This window comes from Epinephelus moara, chromosome 9 (genome assembly GCF_006386435.1).
Source record: "Epinephelus moara isolate mb chromosome 9, YSFRI_EMoa_1.0, whole genome shotgun sequence".
NCBI classification, from domain to species: Eukaryota; Metazoa; Chordata; class Actinopteri; order Perciformes; family Serranidae; genus Epinephelus; species Epinephelus moara.
Genome location: NC_065514.1, coordinates 910,470 through 925,718, shown reverse-complemented (window position 1 = coordinate 925,718; position 15,249 = coordinate 910,470). Strand labels below are relative to the sequence as shown.

At 40.8% G+C, this 15,249-nt stretch overlaps 2 protein-coding genes across 2 annotated transcripts in view; both read right to left on the bottom strand.

Annotated features, from left to right (window-relative positions):
• Window positions 1–15,249, bottom strand: part of cops4 (COP9 constitutive photomorphogenic homolog subunit 4 (Arabidopsis)) — a 520,559-nt gene that overhangs the window by 352,828 nt on the left and 152,482 nt on the right. The gene's annotated exons all lie outside the window — the stretch shown is intronic.
• The window catches only part of LOC126395738 (membrane-associated phosphatidylinositol transfer protein 2-like), a 64,835-nt gene that overhangs the window by 31,011 nt on the left and 18,575 nt on the right, over window positions 1–15,249 (bottom strand). Inside the window, exons 3-6 of the mRNA XM_050053424.1 lie at window positions 10,633–10,847; window positions 8,797–8,918; window positions 8,149–8,382; window positions 1,696–2,037 (exon numbers count right to left, since the gene is read on the bottom strand). Coding sequence (XP_049909381.1) covers window positions 1,696–2,037; window positions 8,149–8,382; window positions 8,797–8,918; window positions 10,633–10,847 — 913 coding nt within the window. The remainder of the gene's footprint in view (window positions 1–1,695; window positions 2,038–8,148; window positions 8,383–8,796; window positions 8,919–10,632; window positions 10,848–15,249) is intronic.

Here is a 15,249-nt window from a genome sequence, read left to right as displayed (position 1 = left end):
GTATGCTGTAAAGCCCTGTGAGGCAAATTGTGATTTGTGATATTGGGCTTTATAAATAAAATTGATTGATTGATTGATTGACCGCTGTCTCTGTTCCAGGTTCCTGTCTGCCCTGCCCCCTCCCCGTCCTTGTGCACCTGATCCCTGATTGTGTCTCCTGCACCTGTGTCTAATCACTCCCCATCAGCCCTGCATATATTCCCTCGTGTGTCTTGTCTCGTTGCCAGTTCGTCGATGCTCTCTGCTCACGTTCCAGCGTTTTTCTCAGTCATAGTCATAATCATAGTGTGTTTGATCCTTGCCTGTTTTTTGACCTTGCCTTTTTGCCTCACGTCTTGGATACCTCTGCCTGGTTTGTACTGCTTCCTTGTGTATTTACCGCTGCCTGGAATAAATCTTGTTTTACTGTGTGTAACCGGTCTGAGTCGTGCATTTGAGCCCTGCCTTTTCTGTGCCAAAGTTCATGACAAGCATGTCCCAGTTTGGAGAAGCAGACAGGAGTACCACCACAAAGGCTAAGCAATGTACTGCTGTGGACGGGGGCAACACTAAAACTAATTATAGCTGACTTAAAAATATCAGTATCAGTTTAAAGGAGCAGTGTGTAGAATTTAGTGGCATCTAGCGATGAGGATTGCAGATTGCGACCAACTGAAACTTATCCCATGTGCCAAGCTTGAACTCCCCACCAGAATTTCAGTTTTCTATGTTCAGTGTTTTTACTGGGAGCCGAATTATCCGCAGACGTCTCTTCTTCTCCAAAACAAACCATCAAGGTGATTTAAAACAGTAAAAACACTAAAAAAGCAGTTCCAAGTTAAAAATCAGTGTTTTTCCAACGCTGTTCGGCTGATTGTAGAGGGGCCGCTATGGTGGCAGAAAAGCAAATGGTCCTATCTAGAGCCAGTGTTTGGTTTGTCTGTTCTGGGCTACTGTAGAAACATGGCGGTGCAACATGGTGGACTTTGTGGATGAGAACCTGCTCCCTATGTAGATATACAGCTAATTCTAGGGTGATTAAACACTAAAAAAACATACTTATTTAAGTCTAGTCTACTTCTGCCAATGTATCGCCCTAAATCCTACACACTGGGCCTTTAAGTGTACGCTGTATTTAGGATATTTTAACTGCTTTACGTTGCCATTAGACTGTGATTTCTGGCAGGGAACTGAAGCAGTTATATCACTCTCTCTTCAAAGCCAGACTCCATTGACAAAAACAGTAATTTTACCTCGCTGAGCGCAGGAGCTGCTGGTCTACCACTGCTTGAATTGGTTAGTTTGTGTGTGTTATTGTGCAACTTTGGTGTTTTAAAGGGTTAGTTTGGATTCACCAAAGTCACACAATAACACACACAACCAACCAACTGAAGAGTAGCTCTTGGGCTGTCTGACAGCAAGGTAAAGTGGTGAAAACAGTGTAAATATAGCGTTACACTTTAACTGATATTGATTTGTTTAGGGGCCTAAAACACATACAGTACATTGCTTTGCTTCAGTGATGGTACTCCTGCCTCCTGCCAAACTGGAGGTACGCTGAACACCAACTGCTGGAGGCAATACATTGACTGTGGATAAGTACCTTTTACAACACCACTTCAAAACATCTGAATTGTCCCTTTAATCTTATAGAAATTACCCTGTATTTATACTTAATATATAAATGAATGATGAAAAGCTGAGACTCGTCCTCACCGCCTCTCTTTGACGACCTGTTGGAGGATCTCGAGGATGTTGACCACTGCTTAGTGAGCTCCCCTCGTGTCTCCAGTGAATCTCCCAGCTTCCCTCCTCCTCCTCCTTCGGCCTCTGCAGCCGATCCCACAGCCTCAGCTTCCTGCTCCTGGTCCTGGCTGACGGAGGAGCCGTTGGTCTCTGTTCCCCCCTCTTCATTCAGGCTGTACTGGGCCATCTTCTTAGCTAAAGCCAGCTGGGTCTCCAGCTCCAGCTGCCTGATGTCCTCGATGGTTAGGCCGTACCACTCGTCCTGCCAGCACCACGCCTGCCGGTGGGCTCGAACCATCACTTTGCGCAGACCTGGAGGGACAGCAACAAGGATTTATGGGTGTTTAAGAGAAGAACAAATCATATTTCTGTGACTTAATGGATTGTGGATTATTATGGTTGACAAACACAGGATGTTTTGTCAGAGATTCACAGTTAAGACCATCAGTTTAAGGTCCTGAGCAAAGGTGTAGATTTGATTTCAGACGTGAGCAGGGAAGTCTGCTGTTCGTCAACCGGACCAAAAGAAAGGGAAATCTGTTTAAAGCAAATTACACATTATAATGATGAATAATTAATTAGAAATGTGACCTAAATGTCTGTTTTTATTGCGCTAACACTGAATTCATTGGTAGAAAATTGAGAGATAATTCTGCAGTAGAATTATATAAAATAAAAATAGAAATATATAAAAACTAACAGACTGAAATGTTTATTTTATTGTTAAAAATAAATTAGGTTTCTAACTTGTTTCTTCAAGTGTCAATAAAATATGTAAGAATATTCCAACCTGATTTTTTGATTTGTTTCAAATATTTTCTAAAATCAAATTAAATTTTTTATAATTTTAGTGCAGCCACCTGCTTCAACTTTTATTTCAAGCCACAAAGACTTATGAATAGGTAATCTTAACCACTTCAATTTTTAACATTTTCTACCACCAAGAAGCACTTTTCTTTTTCTTTTATTTATTGATTTTATTTATATATTTTATAATTATTTAATTTCTTATTTTTTTATAATTCATTCTCTTACTCATTATTTATTACACATTGCACTTTAATTGGTACTTGTTCCACTGACACTTTAACACTGCTGCTCTTAACTTCTCAGGGATGTCTTGTATTGTTTTCAATGTGTGCCTTTTCTTAAATGTTTTTATTTATTTATTTATATAGAGAGAAGCCAACACAATTTCATTGTACATGTTTTGTATAATGACAATAAAGTTTCATTCATTCATTCATTCATTCACTTTATTATTGGTTAGGAGAAGAACATATACCCTATTAATTTCACACGGGAAATAAATTATTCGTAATACGTTACATATGTCATTATCACTATTGTTTAAATCAGAGTATTATTATCATGTTTGTTTATTCATAATTTACCTTTTTTCTGCAAGTAAATTTGCATTTTTCTGTTTCTTTTTTTTTAAATGTATTTTTCATGTCCCCAATTTTTTGATCCACATATGGTGATAAAAACTGTGATCATTATAAGCCATTTCCTCTGTTGTGCTATTTTTAATTTAAATACTCCTGAGTATAATTTTAAAGCAGTGGTTCCCAACTGGTGGGTCGCGGCCCAAAAGTGGGTCGTGGGTCCATTCTGAATGGACCACAAGTGACTTGGGAACGTATCAACTTTGTAAAAAACACACTTTATTTTGAAGTACAGTGAATTTCCAGCACAGAGTTTTTATTTTGAAGTGCCATTTCCTGCTGTAGAGTGAGTGACTATCAGACAGCTACTTGACAGAGACAGCAAACTAGCTCGATTGACGTTGCCAAACACAAGTATGATGCTGAATGTATTAAATCTTAAATCTGTTCAAATAAATACGGGCGCTCATCAAATTCAAATGGCTCATCCAGATCCAGTTGGTCAAAATCGGGTAAACATTCAGCCATGACTACTCCAAACAGAGTAACTCCTCGTGTTTGTAAGGTCACTCCAGCGACTAACTTCCTGCAACAACTCAAATCTCGCAAGACGTGAGATTTCAGAGCCAGACTTTCACTCTTCAGTGTTTTGACTTGCCACAACAAACATGTCCGAATTTTTACCCGATTTTGACCAACTGGATCTGGATGAGCCATTTTCTGGACCAGTTGGGAGTCAGTGCTTTAGAGGGGACATGTGATAATCATTCGCTCTGACAAACAGATTTGACAAATAAATTTGGTGTTCTCCTGACACATAATTCTTCTGCTGCACTCAGGTCTCCCGTGCAAAACAAATCTTGATCTTAATGACATCAAACAAGCCTTATTTATATCTGAAAATACATCCCAGATACAAACAACAGACTGTAGAAACCCCTGGATCCTCTAAACGAGACTGAACGGTGATCCATCAGAGGAGATTTAATTTTTATCGGTCTTTCTCTTGATGAACTAAACAAGCAGCAGCTGGTTATAAACGCTGAACCCTCTGAGCAGATCATGATTAAAACATCCAGCCTGGTAATAAACGCCAAAATTAGCAAACAGAGAAGCTATTAAATTAATATCCAGTGGAAATAACCACAGACGCATTAATAAAGCTTGAGAGGTTCTGCGTTATACGACCCAGAGACCCTCCCAGCACCATTTATAATAAAGACACTGTGTTAGAACTGGTTTAATCAGGTTTAATGTTGATGATGAGATGTGGTGAATATGTTAGAGTAGACTCCCAGTAAACAGCTGCAGGTGACATGAGATAAAACCAAAGGAAAACTTCTATAAAGCATGTGTTTTGAAGAAGCAGTGGATGCAACAGGGACCAAAAGAAAACACATTCATGGCTGCAGATCTGTTGATTAGAGCGGAGTGAGAATGCCATGAAGATAGAGCAGCTGCTGCTTCATTAGCCTGGAAGTAAACGCTGTGAGGGAGCGAGCTGAGAGACTCTGTGTATAAACAGTCTTAAATCACAGCAGAGGAACAGAAACACCGGCAGGAAATTAATCCAGTCTGTTCTGTTATCTCAGGGAGCCAGACTTCTTCTCTGCACCTCTCCAACACGCTCTTTAAGGTATCTTTAATATTTTATTTATTTGTTTTACCTGTCTTCTCACTATTCCTCACACTCACCTTCTTCTTTTCTTCTTCAGTATCTACCCCTCGTCTCTCGCTCCGCTCTTTATCAGACAGTTTTCATTAATCAGTGGTTAATCATTAAAGAGATCAGAAACTTCTTCACTTCCAGATCCTATCTGAACTGTTTGGTAATTAGGGTTAGGACCTATTTAGGAAAAAAGTCATTACAGATGAACAGGTCCTTCGTCAATGCTCCTATGCTAACTTAAGATAGAAAAAGTGTATCACACAAGCACCCTAACTTCCCATAATCTTAAAGAAGCTTTATGTAAAATCCAGAGTGTGTAAGTTGCACATGGGTCTCAACAGGGAGGTGGCAGAACAGAAGCTGAAAAATAATATGGGTCATTTTTGGAAGCACAGAGGCTAGCATCTATTGGTATATCTGACACTCCCCTGGACTGGTTCAAATCATATCTCTCTGGCCGCACTCAGTTCATTCAGTTAAAAACCTTCACATCCCAACCATCTCCCCTCTCCTCAGGTGTTCCCCAAGGCTCTGTCCTCGGTCCCATCCTGTTTATCATCTATCTCCTCCCTCTTGGTCATATATTCCGCCACCCACCTCCACCTTCCCGCCCTCCTCCCTCTGTGACTGTTTACAGGAAATCAAATCCTGTTTTTTTCAAATCTCCTTAAACTCAACAGTAACAGAACCGAGGTTCTCCTCGTTGGCTCTAAATCCACCCTCACTAATACTCCCAGTTTCACCATCACCATTGACAACTCCTCTGTATCCCCCTCCACTCAGGTTAAGAGTCTGGGTGTCGTCCTTGACAGCACTCTGTCATTCCAAACCCACATCAATAACATTACCCGGTCAGCCTATTTCCATCTACGTAATATTAATCGTCTCCGTCCGTCCCTCACCCTCAACAGCGCTGCCATCCTGGTCCACACTCTGGTTACATCTAGGGATGGGAATCAAGAACCAACTGGTTCCAACTGTTCCAACTGGTTCAATTCCTCGACATCATTAGCCATTATGCTTAACGATTCCCTTATCGATTCTTTTCATTACACCAAATCTTTACGTCGATGACGCACGTCACGCTCGTCAGTCAGCAGTACGTTCAACAACAAAGAAGACATAATGGTGGAGAGACAGAAGCGGTCGAAAGCTTGGCTTCACTTCACCAAAAAAGACTCCTGACATTCACTCATCACAACAGCATGACGTGCAATTTATGCAGCACTGTAATTACATGCAAGGGCAGAAACACCACCAATGCTACAGTGATTTGTTTTCCACTACAGGGCTCTACTGAGCGAGCATTTTAACGTTACTCGCATTTGCGACTAAAAATAGTTTTGTGCGAGCAAAAGAAATCATTCAGGAGCACGCTGTGTGATTTCAGATTTCAACCAGCAACAGAAACGAAAGGCGAAACCTGCCGGTTGTGGGTTGAACGGGGGTCACAGACACAGATACAGACAGGAATACGTATTCCTGTCAAATACGGCGGCCATAGTGCTCGGCAGCGCAAGATAAAGGCTTACCGGCGACCGAGAAGCCCGGCTCCAGGTGAATAAGTTGGTGTCATGACTGCCCAAAAGTACCTGAACAGCCGAGCCGTGGCGGCACACAGGTATGTGACGTGTCAGAGGAGAAACGAGACGTTCATTTCATCTCATTTCCTCACCGCACTTTAGGGACTGTTCTTTACTTGTCAGGGGAGGAGGGTGGCTGGTTGATTTTTATTTTATTTATTTATTTTATTTTGATCCCCCCTATGTTAATCACTTATTGATGCTGTTTTTGAAGTATGAATAAGTCAATAAGTAATTTATTCCATTGAAATATCATTGATGTATTATAGAAAAGTGATTTATCTTTTTATAAATGACAAAAGGCACATCTGCCTCATTTTTGCTGTGGTATCGTGATACTACTCAGAACCGTGATACTTTCACTGGTATCGTACTGTGGGTCCCAATTTTGGTACCGTGACAACACTAACAGATTCTGTAACGTTATCTGACGTAGATGAAAACAAATGCTGTACAAATATTCTTTCATCTGTTCCATTTTAGATGATAGCAGTGGACCAATTTCATATTTTGTTTACTTACTTAGCACTTATCTCTTGTTTAGAATAGAAACTCAATAAAATTCATGTTGTTGACACCAGAAACCTGTAAGGTCTACTTTTTCTACACTGAAAATTCACAGGAGGAATCGATAAGGGAATCGATAAAGAATCAGATTGATAAGCAGAATCGATAATGGCATTGATATCAATAAAATCCTATTAATTCCCATCCCTAGTTACATCCCACCTGGATCACTGCAACTCCCTTCTCTTTGGCCTCCCCCACAAAGCCATCCATAAGCTCCAATTGGTCCAGAACCCGGCCGCCCGTATCATCACCAGAACTCCATCCATCAATCACATCACACCCATCCTAGAACAACTTCACTGGCTTCCAGTCAAATACCACATGGACTTTAAAATTCTGCTCCACACTTTCAAGGCCATCCAGAACCTCGCTCCCCCATACCTCTCTGACCTCCTCCATATCAACACTCCCTCCCGGTCACTCAGGTCGGCCTCTTCCATCAGCGTCATTGTGCCCTCTGCCCGTCTGTCCACCATGGGGTCCAGAGGCTTCAGCCGCTCTACCCCCCGCCTCTGGAACTCCCTCCCTCCCCACATCAAGAACACTGACTCACTATCCACTTTAAAATCCCCCCTGAAAACCCACCTTTTATAACAGGCCTATTCCACTTAATTGCCATTGGTCTGCTGCAGATTTCACATTTTTACTGTTGATGTTGGTGTGTCCTTTACCCCTTTTAAATTTAACTGTCTGTCACTTTCTGTAAGGTGACCTTGAGTGCCTTGAAAGGCGCCTTTAAATAAAATGTACTATTATTATTATTATTACTATTATTAGAGTCAATCCATGCCGCACTAATTTGCATTTCCTTATCAGTTTAGACATGCCATACCATGTCGAGCTTCCCTCAGTGAGAATGGACTTTAAGAGTCGCATGGCAGACCTTGACGATGACATGCACTCCTTAGTGGATACAAGCTGCCCCAGGCCTTGATTCTGCTGTTAGCCAAGCAACCGCAACCAGCTTTAGAGTGGCCAACCGGGAACATAGGGGGTATTCAGGCTGTGGTGCAACCGACAAATGTGCTTGGTTTTATTCTGCAAGAGGAGATTTTCGAAGTGGAGTGTCTGACTTAGTAAAAATACCTCAGCTCGATGTCGATTCCCAGATAAAAAGAAAGAGAAAAGGGAAGAAACTGCCTGAAAGGTGACTTGTAAAGACTGCACACACTCTCAAGGACACACACACACACACACCATCTGCCATACCTACCCACGTCGTGTATGAAGCGCTCGATCTTGGACTGCATGCCCCAGTATCTAAACTCCACTTTGCAGAGCTTGTAGGCACACATGACGGGGCTTTCACCGGGATTCTGGTTGATCTCCTCGATCCAGTCGTCCGACAGCGGACCCCGTTTGGTTTTGACTGACTGGTAAAGTTTGGGGTCTTCTTCCACCAGGTACTCGTGAGGAGGGATGTAGTCCTTTACGATGTCTATGGGGTCTGAAGGGGAGAAAAGTCATTATGAATCATATAAATCAAAGCAAAACTGAAGCAGATGTGAGCAGCAGGTGTGAGCAGGACAGATGTCACCACGTACTGACTGAACACCTGTCTCTAAAGGTGTGTGTGTGTGTGTGTGTGTGTGTGTGTGTGTGAGAGAGTTTTATGTAACAGCTCCCTGCAGGGAATGTGTCTGCACATTTTTCTCTGCACCCCGGTGAATTTTAATATTCAGAGGCTCAACATGAGCTCTTACACTCCCTCAGTCTGTATCCCACCCCATCACACTGTCTGTGTCTCACTGCCAACAGTGTAGATTTGAGTCCTGATCCTGCTCACCATTAAACAGGAGTCCACTCTGGGTGGCAGAGAGTGTGTGTGTGTGTGTTCTTGTGTGCACGATGAAGGACTTACCTACAGTCCTCTGTCTCTTCTCAGCAGAGGACATATTGAAGACGTCCACTTGATTTCCAGTATCTGGTTTATAATACGTTTCGATGTCTATAGAGAACTTCTCTACGAAGGGACAGGTGTACCTGACGAACAAGACAAAGAGTTATTCACGTGTTTTCCAAACACAAGTATTTCTATTATTTCTATTTTATTTATTCATTTTTTGTTATCATCATTTCTAATTTATTTGATTTCATTTATTGATTTATTTTATATTACTCTTTCTATATTATTTTATTTCTTTTTTATTGTTATTTTATTTTATTTAAAATTAGTCTATATAATTTATTACATTATTTATCTTATTGGAATTTCGATTTCATTTTTAGCATTTTTTTATTTACTATTATTATCATTATTTCTTTTTCATTTATCATTATTATTATTATTATTTTATTTATTTGTATTATTATTTCTTTAATGAATTTATTGTTATTATTATTTCTTTTTCACTTCATTGCATTTATTTAATTATCCTCCAAATTATATGATATGATATTGTATTTATTTTTTATAATTTTCTTTTTATTATTTTATCTTATTTAATTATTTCTGTTTTTCAATTTATTTATGATTATTATTATCATTATTGTTTTATCATTTATTTGTTATTATTTCATTTATTTATGTATCTACTTATTGACTATTATTGTCACTTCTATTTATTTTATTACATTATTACAATCATTATAATTTCTATTTTATTTTGGCCATTCAATTATTATTTTTTTCTTTTTTATTTCATTTATTTTTTATTATTATTGTTATTTATTTTATCATTATTATTTGTCTTATTCAATTTTGTTTCTGTATATTTTTATTTCCTAATTCATTTACTTTTGATCATCATTATTATTTCTATTTTATTTTATTTTATTTCTCATTTTTTAATTATAATTATTTTTATTATATTTTACTTAATTTATTTGTTTACTTATCTTTTGTCCTTTAATTAGTTCCTGTCACTTTGCTTACTAACTTAAAGGCTTTTTTGCACATCTGTTAAGTCATATAAAAAGGCATACAGTGTGCATGTGTGCCTTATGTTGATGTGTCCTACATGAATGCAAGTTAACAAGCAGCCTGTGTATGTGCCTTGATTTATTGCTTTATTTTCCTCATCTCTTATCTATCGCTGTGTGTATTACATAAAGAGTTAACAATGGCTATTTAATATTATGTATGTCCTGTAAGTTTAGTTTACTTTCAGTGTGGGTAGGTGGAGGTTGATGGGTGGAGGAAGGGAGGAAAAGGAAGATGTGGATTCGACTGTTAATGCAATTCTGTAAAAAATTCAATAAAATCGTACTGGATGAAAAAAGAGAAGTCTGGATTTATGAGCCCAAAGCACCTTCCTCCATCACTTTGGCAGTTCCTGGTAACAAAAGTGAAATCCTTGAAGGAATCCACCCAGCTGTGACAATCTGCTCTATTAATCCACAAATTAAGTCGTGCAGAGGAAATACAAAAAGTTGATTATTCAGCTGAAATTGTTCCAAATAAAAAAAACGGCTCCATCAGCAAAATCGACTGAGTGTTATTTCATCAATTTATATTCTTATGAATCTAGAAGCCATAAAATAAAAAACATTAAAATCGTTTTATCACTGAGAGTTCGGGCTTTGGACTTTAAATAATTCCACCCGCCTAAAATCACTTTGTGTGATATAGGTTTAACAAATGTTTCAGCACGGGGGTGATAAGCACTGTTTTAATATCTTCATGTCCAAACGACCATCCATCATTTTTACTACACGTGTGATGAGTCATTTCCCTCGCTCAGTGTGGAGGTCTCACCGGGTGCGTGTGTAGGGGTAGGCGTTCCAGGACTCCTCCTCCACGCGCAGGGCAGCTTGAGGCAGGATGGCACAGAACCAGGAGGGGATGTGTTTGCCGATGTGGTAGACTTTGTGCGTGTACTGACCCGAGCCGCCGGGGCCGTCCTCGTAAGGCTTGTTCTCCAGGATCTCCACGCCACTGCCCTCGCCACAGCTCTCTTCTCTGCTCTTTTTCTGCAGGGCGGCAGAGAGATGACAGGACAGAGTGAGGAGGGGAGACGACAGGACAGAGTGAGGAGGGGAGACGACAGGACAGTGAGGAGGGGAGACGACAGGACAGAGAGGAGGGGAGACGACAGGACAGAGTGAGGAGGGGAGACGACAGGACAGAGTGAGGAGGGGAGACGACAGGACAGAGTGAGGAGGGGAGACGTAGCTGAAATTCATCAAACATTTAAAAAATCATTTTGTTGTTTTGCATTTTGTTACCTTATTTCACAGGTGGAGGTTTAGTTAGGACGAGTAAACCTCCATCATATACATCTAAATAATTATTGTGTTTTCCAAGAGAAATAAAGTAATACAAATGCTCTCTACTGTAATTTGATTTCCTCGACAGAGACATGAACTTTATGATAACTAATGATGGAAACAATAATGAACTCCAAACACTGAGGTGACATTTACAAAACATTTTTACTTTTTATTCATCAATTTTTCTTCCTTTCCGTTTAAACAAGTTCTACTTCTATCCTTTCTACAAGGAGCACTCAGCTGTTCTTCCCTATCTTTGATTTATGGTTAATTCTATTCTTTTTTTAAGAAAATACGAACTGTAAACAAAAACAATCATTGCTTAGCGACAGCAGCTCAGCTCAGCAGAGGCCTCTTCCAGTTCAACTTGCCCAGGATATCTTTTGTTATCTGGCTTGACAAACCCTAACATTGCCTGGATAACCAGACTAGTTCAGCCAGCTCATGTGAAAAAGGGCGGGGCGTTTATTATGAGTGACATCATCAGAACCATGAATGAAATCGGCTGATTCATATGATATGAAATGATAGGGTACTGAAAGTGTCTGCGACTGCTAGACAGTAAATTGTCAGTGGCGTGGGATGTAAACGATAAATGTGGAAACATTCAAAATACTATCCAAGAATTCACCGTCAGCAGAGAGTTTAGTCACACGCAGGTAACACTGGGCTATTTGTGACATAAGTATAGAAGTCCTTGTGTTTGTGGTTATTCGCACTTGTTTAAAAAAAAACCTGTTTTACTGACTGACTGTTTTATACCGTCATCGACTGCCAACAAGTCACTCTTCTTAACTGGTTGGTACAGGGTGCAAACAGCAAGCCTTACCATCCGTTGCATTCCACGTTTTGGCCTTTGCTCTGGCTAAAAAAAAGGACATCCACAGAAAAGTTTGGAACAGGAGTATCTGCAGATGAGTTCCATACTTGGTATGTTACGATCCACTAAAAATCAGGCACAATGCGAGATGAATAAATCACCACAGTATTTAAGATTTTGTTGATTTGATCCTTTTTTTTTTACTTAATATTTGTGTTTCTATCCAAAATAAGTAAGTAGGCTGCTTTTTAATGATTATAACAGTGAATTGTGTAAATTTGCAGGAAAGCCCAATCAGTCTTTTTTCAGCATTGGCAGTATAAAAACAAAATCGGGGAGTGCAGCAAAATACCGCCTGCCTACTTTTGTTTATACAGAATGCGCCTTTTTCGGGGCAATGGGNTGGAAGACCATTGGGACTGCCTGTAACGAGGCCTCGCTCCCGGTAGTCACGTGATTGTGGGCGTGCAGAAGCAGGGATCGAAACACTGCCTCGGAACACTTGCGCTTCAAAAGATCGACACTGTGTCGAGCAAACTGGCTCGAGCATAACATCACTAGCAATTCCTTGTCTCCCCAGTTGCTCATCTTTACAGTGTCTGTCAGGTTTGTGTTTCCCTCTTGCTACTAGCTGCTCGCTAATTCCTGCTATCAGCTGTTTCCTGTTTATCCACCGCCAGTGGCTCGTGCAGCGTCATCAACAGCTCCTCCCACAAGTCATCAACAGCCCCTCCCGTTGTGGAAGGCCACCTCGGTCTGTTTAAACTAAAAGGGTTCCTCTAATATGACTACCCTACGAGGCGGAAAATTGGGCACCTCAGATCAACTCGCCAATCCGGCTCTGTGTGTCTAAACGCTCGCAGCTGGCCGGCAAAACGACCCAACATTCGCAGAAAATCTGGCAGTGTAAAAGGGGCTAAAGACCGACCCTGCTGTACAGGAACCAGTGAAGGGAAGCAGGGAAACTTTGCTGATATTCAACCAGCTTTGTGGCATCGCAATGTGTGCAGATGAAAGTTGTTTGACGTCCCATACCAAGCCAAACACTGTTCATCTGCACACACTGTGATGCCACACAGCTGGTTCAATATCAGCAAAGGGGCGGGGCTTAGTGAAAGATCATTTGACAGCCCCAGACAATGACAGCTAGGGTGAGGCAGAAAAACTACAGCCTTAGCATGAAAAGTATTGTCTTCCTGACGGAACTTTCGCTGGAGCTTCATTTGTCATCTGTCTCTAATAGAGGCCCCCTCATTTGAAAAATTACAAAGAATTTTAATGCTAAGTTGGCCGCTATAAACTGCATATATAAAATCTTGACACTGACAGGCGTATCAGGCGGTCTACTGTAGATAAATGTAGCAACATTTTAGTAAGTAACTCAAACTGAACCCCCCGTCCCTGCTCTCTTGTTAAACATGGGGTTGGACGATGATTCAGCAGCGAGTCCAACCTCCTCCTGCCCTGCTGGCCTGACACACATCCTCCCTCCTTTCCTTTAACTTCAAATTAAACCCCTGAGACCCTTACACAGCGCTCCTGTCTCTCATTCGGGGTGTTGTCCGACCTCACAGCGCTGGATGGATGATGCAGCGGAGGCAAAGTGATGAGCTGGAGAGAAAAAAGCTGCCATATGGAGAAATAAAGAAGAATCTGCTTTTCTTTAAATCCTTAAATAAATTATTTGAGTCACATCTTCCAGCTCGCTTTGCCTCTTCTTCTTCTCTCCTCTCCTTCTGTGCTAAATAATCCAAACTCTATTAAGTGTTTAATTTTTACTGAGGAGTTCAGACTCACTGCATAGAGGAGGTGAAATCAGAGGTTTCTTTCGCCACATCAGCCGATGGTTCAACCCCACAGATCCAGACTGAGCTGTGCATTAAGAGGAAGTCGTGGATTACAGTTTAAAAACATCTTCTTAAGAGGCTCGCCATCTACCCCGTCAGGGTTGTCCAGTGCTTATACGGCTGGTAAAACATGTTAAACTCCTCCAGGATACAGGAGCCAAATCATCTACCTTTAAGTTTCAGGAGAGGCGATTAAACAGTGATGAAACAAGTTATTCATTTTTTTGAGGAAAATGTCAAATGCACTCTGTGTCCGTCTTATAAACGTGCAAAATGTGCTGCTTTTCTTAGGTTTTATATCACTGTGGATTCAACATTGATAACATTGAGGACATCACCTCGGGCTCCAGGAAATTTTGATGGCTATTTTTACCAATTTCCTTGACGTATTACAGCCATTTTATGGTCAATTTATTAATAAATAAAAAATAAAAACACCTCAGCAGACGTATTTTTCAGTCATCCATCTTATTCATGTGTAAAACAACACCTACACTTCAACTATAATCAATGGATTTGATCAGTGTTTGTTCAAATCCGTTCTCTAAGCTCTTAACTCTTAGCGAGACCCCAGTTCCTCCAATGCAGAGGACATTTGAAAAACTACTTTCCAAAGCTGACTGATAGCAGCAGGGCAGTTACTTTACATATGTGGACAGATAACTTATGCAAAATTGGTTATCTTCGTGCATTACATCATTACTTAATGGGAAGTGGTGGCACAGGAGGCAGAGCAGATCGTCTAATCAGAAGGTTGGCGGTTCAGTCACCACTGAACCCAAAACGGTAGCCTCGGAAAGATTTGAAAGGCGCTACATAAAAGCAAGTTCAAGTCCACTACATCAACAATAAGTGGAAGGTGACTGAGCGAGTGCTTTGCACGTGAGAATGGGACGGTATATAACACAAAACAGGGTGTTTAATCACGGGTCAGGTCATGGGACTTATATTAACTTGACATGGAGGTAATTACGGGTAACAGGTTGGTTCTGGTACTGAGCTTTGTGAGTGCAGGGTTTGCAAAACTTAGACTCCAGATCTGTGTATCCCTATCTATTACAACAGAGTGAACCTGGGGCTCTTTGAGGCCTCTTAGGGTCTGGGGTAGGGTTGGGTCGGTTCTCGGTAATACCAATTCGGTTCGGTACTCCGAAGAGAGAGAGGGGGTGGGGTGGGGCAGGGACTGAGCTAGGGGGTGTAATGCGCATGCGTCGAGGCCTCTACTGCAGCCTGGAGTTTGTTTAACAGTGACGGGGAGGCGATAATGGCAGACAATTTAGTCTCGAAGAAATCAAAGAATGCGCCAATATGGCAACACTTTGGCTTTGAGCCAGACGAAGGAGGCAACCCTTGTTTGCACTGACTGAGTAAGCTGCAAAATTTATTTATAAGGAATAAAAGAAACAACGTGTTACTGTCACTCTGTTGTCCTAAG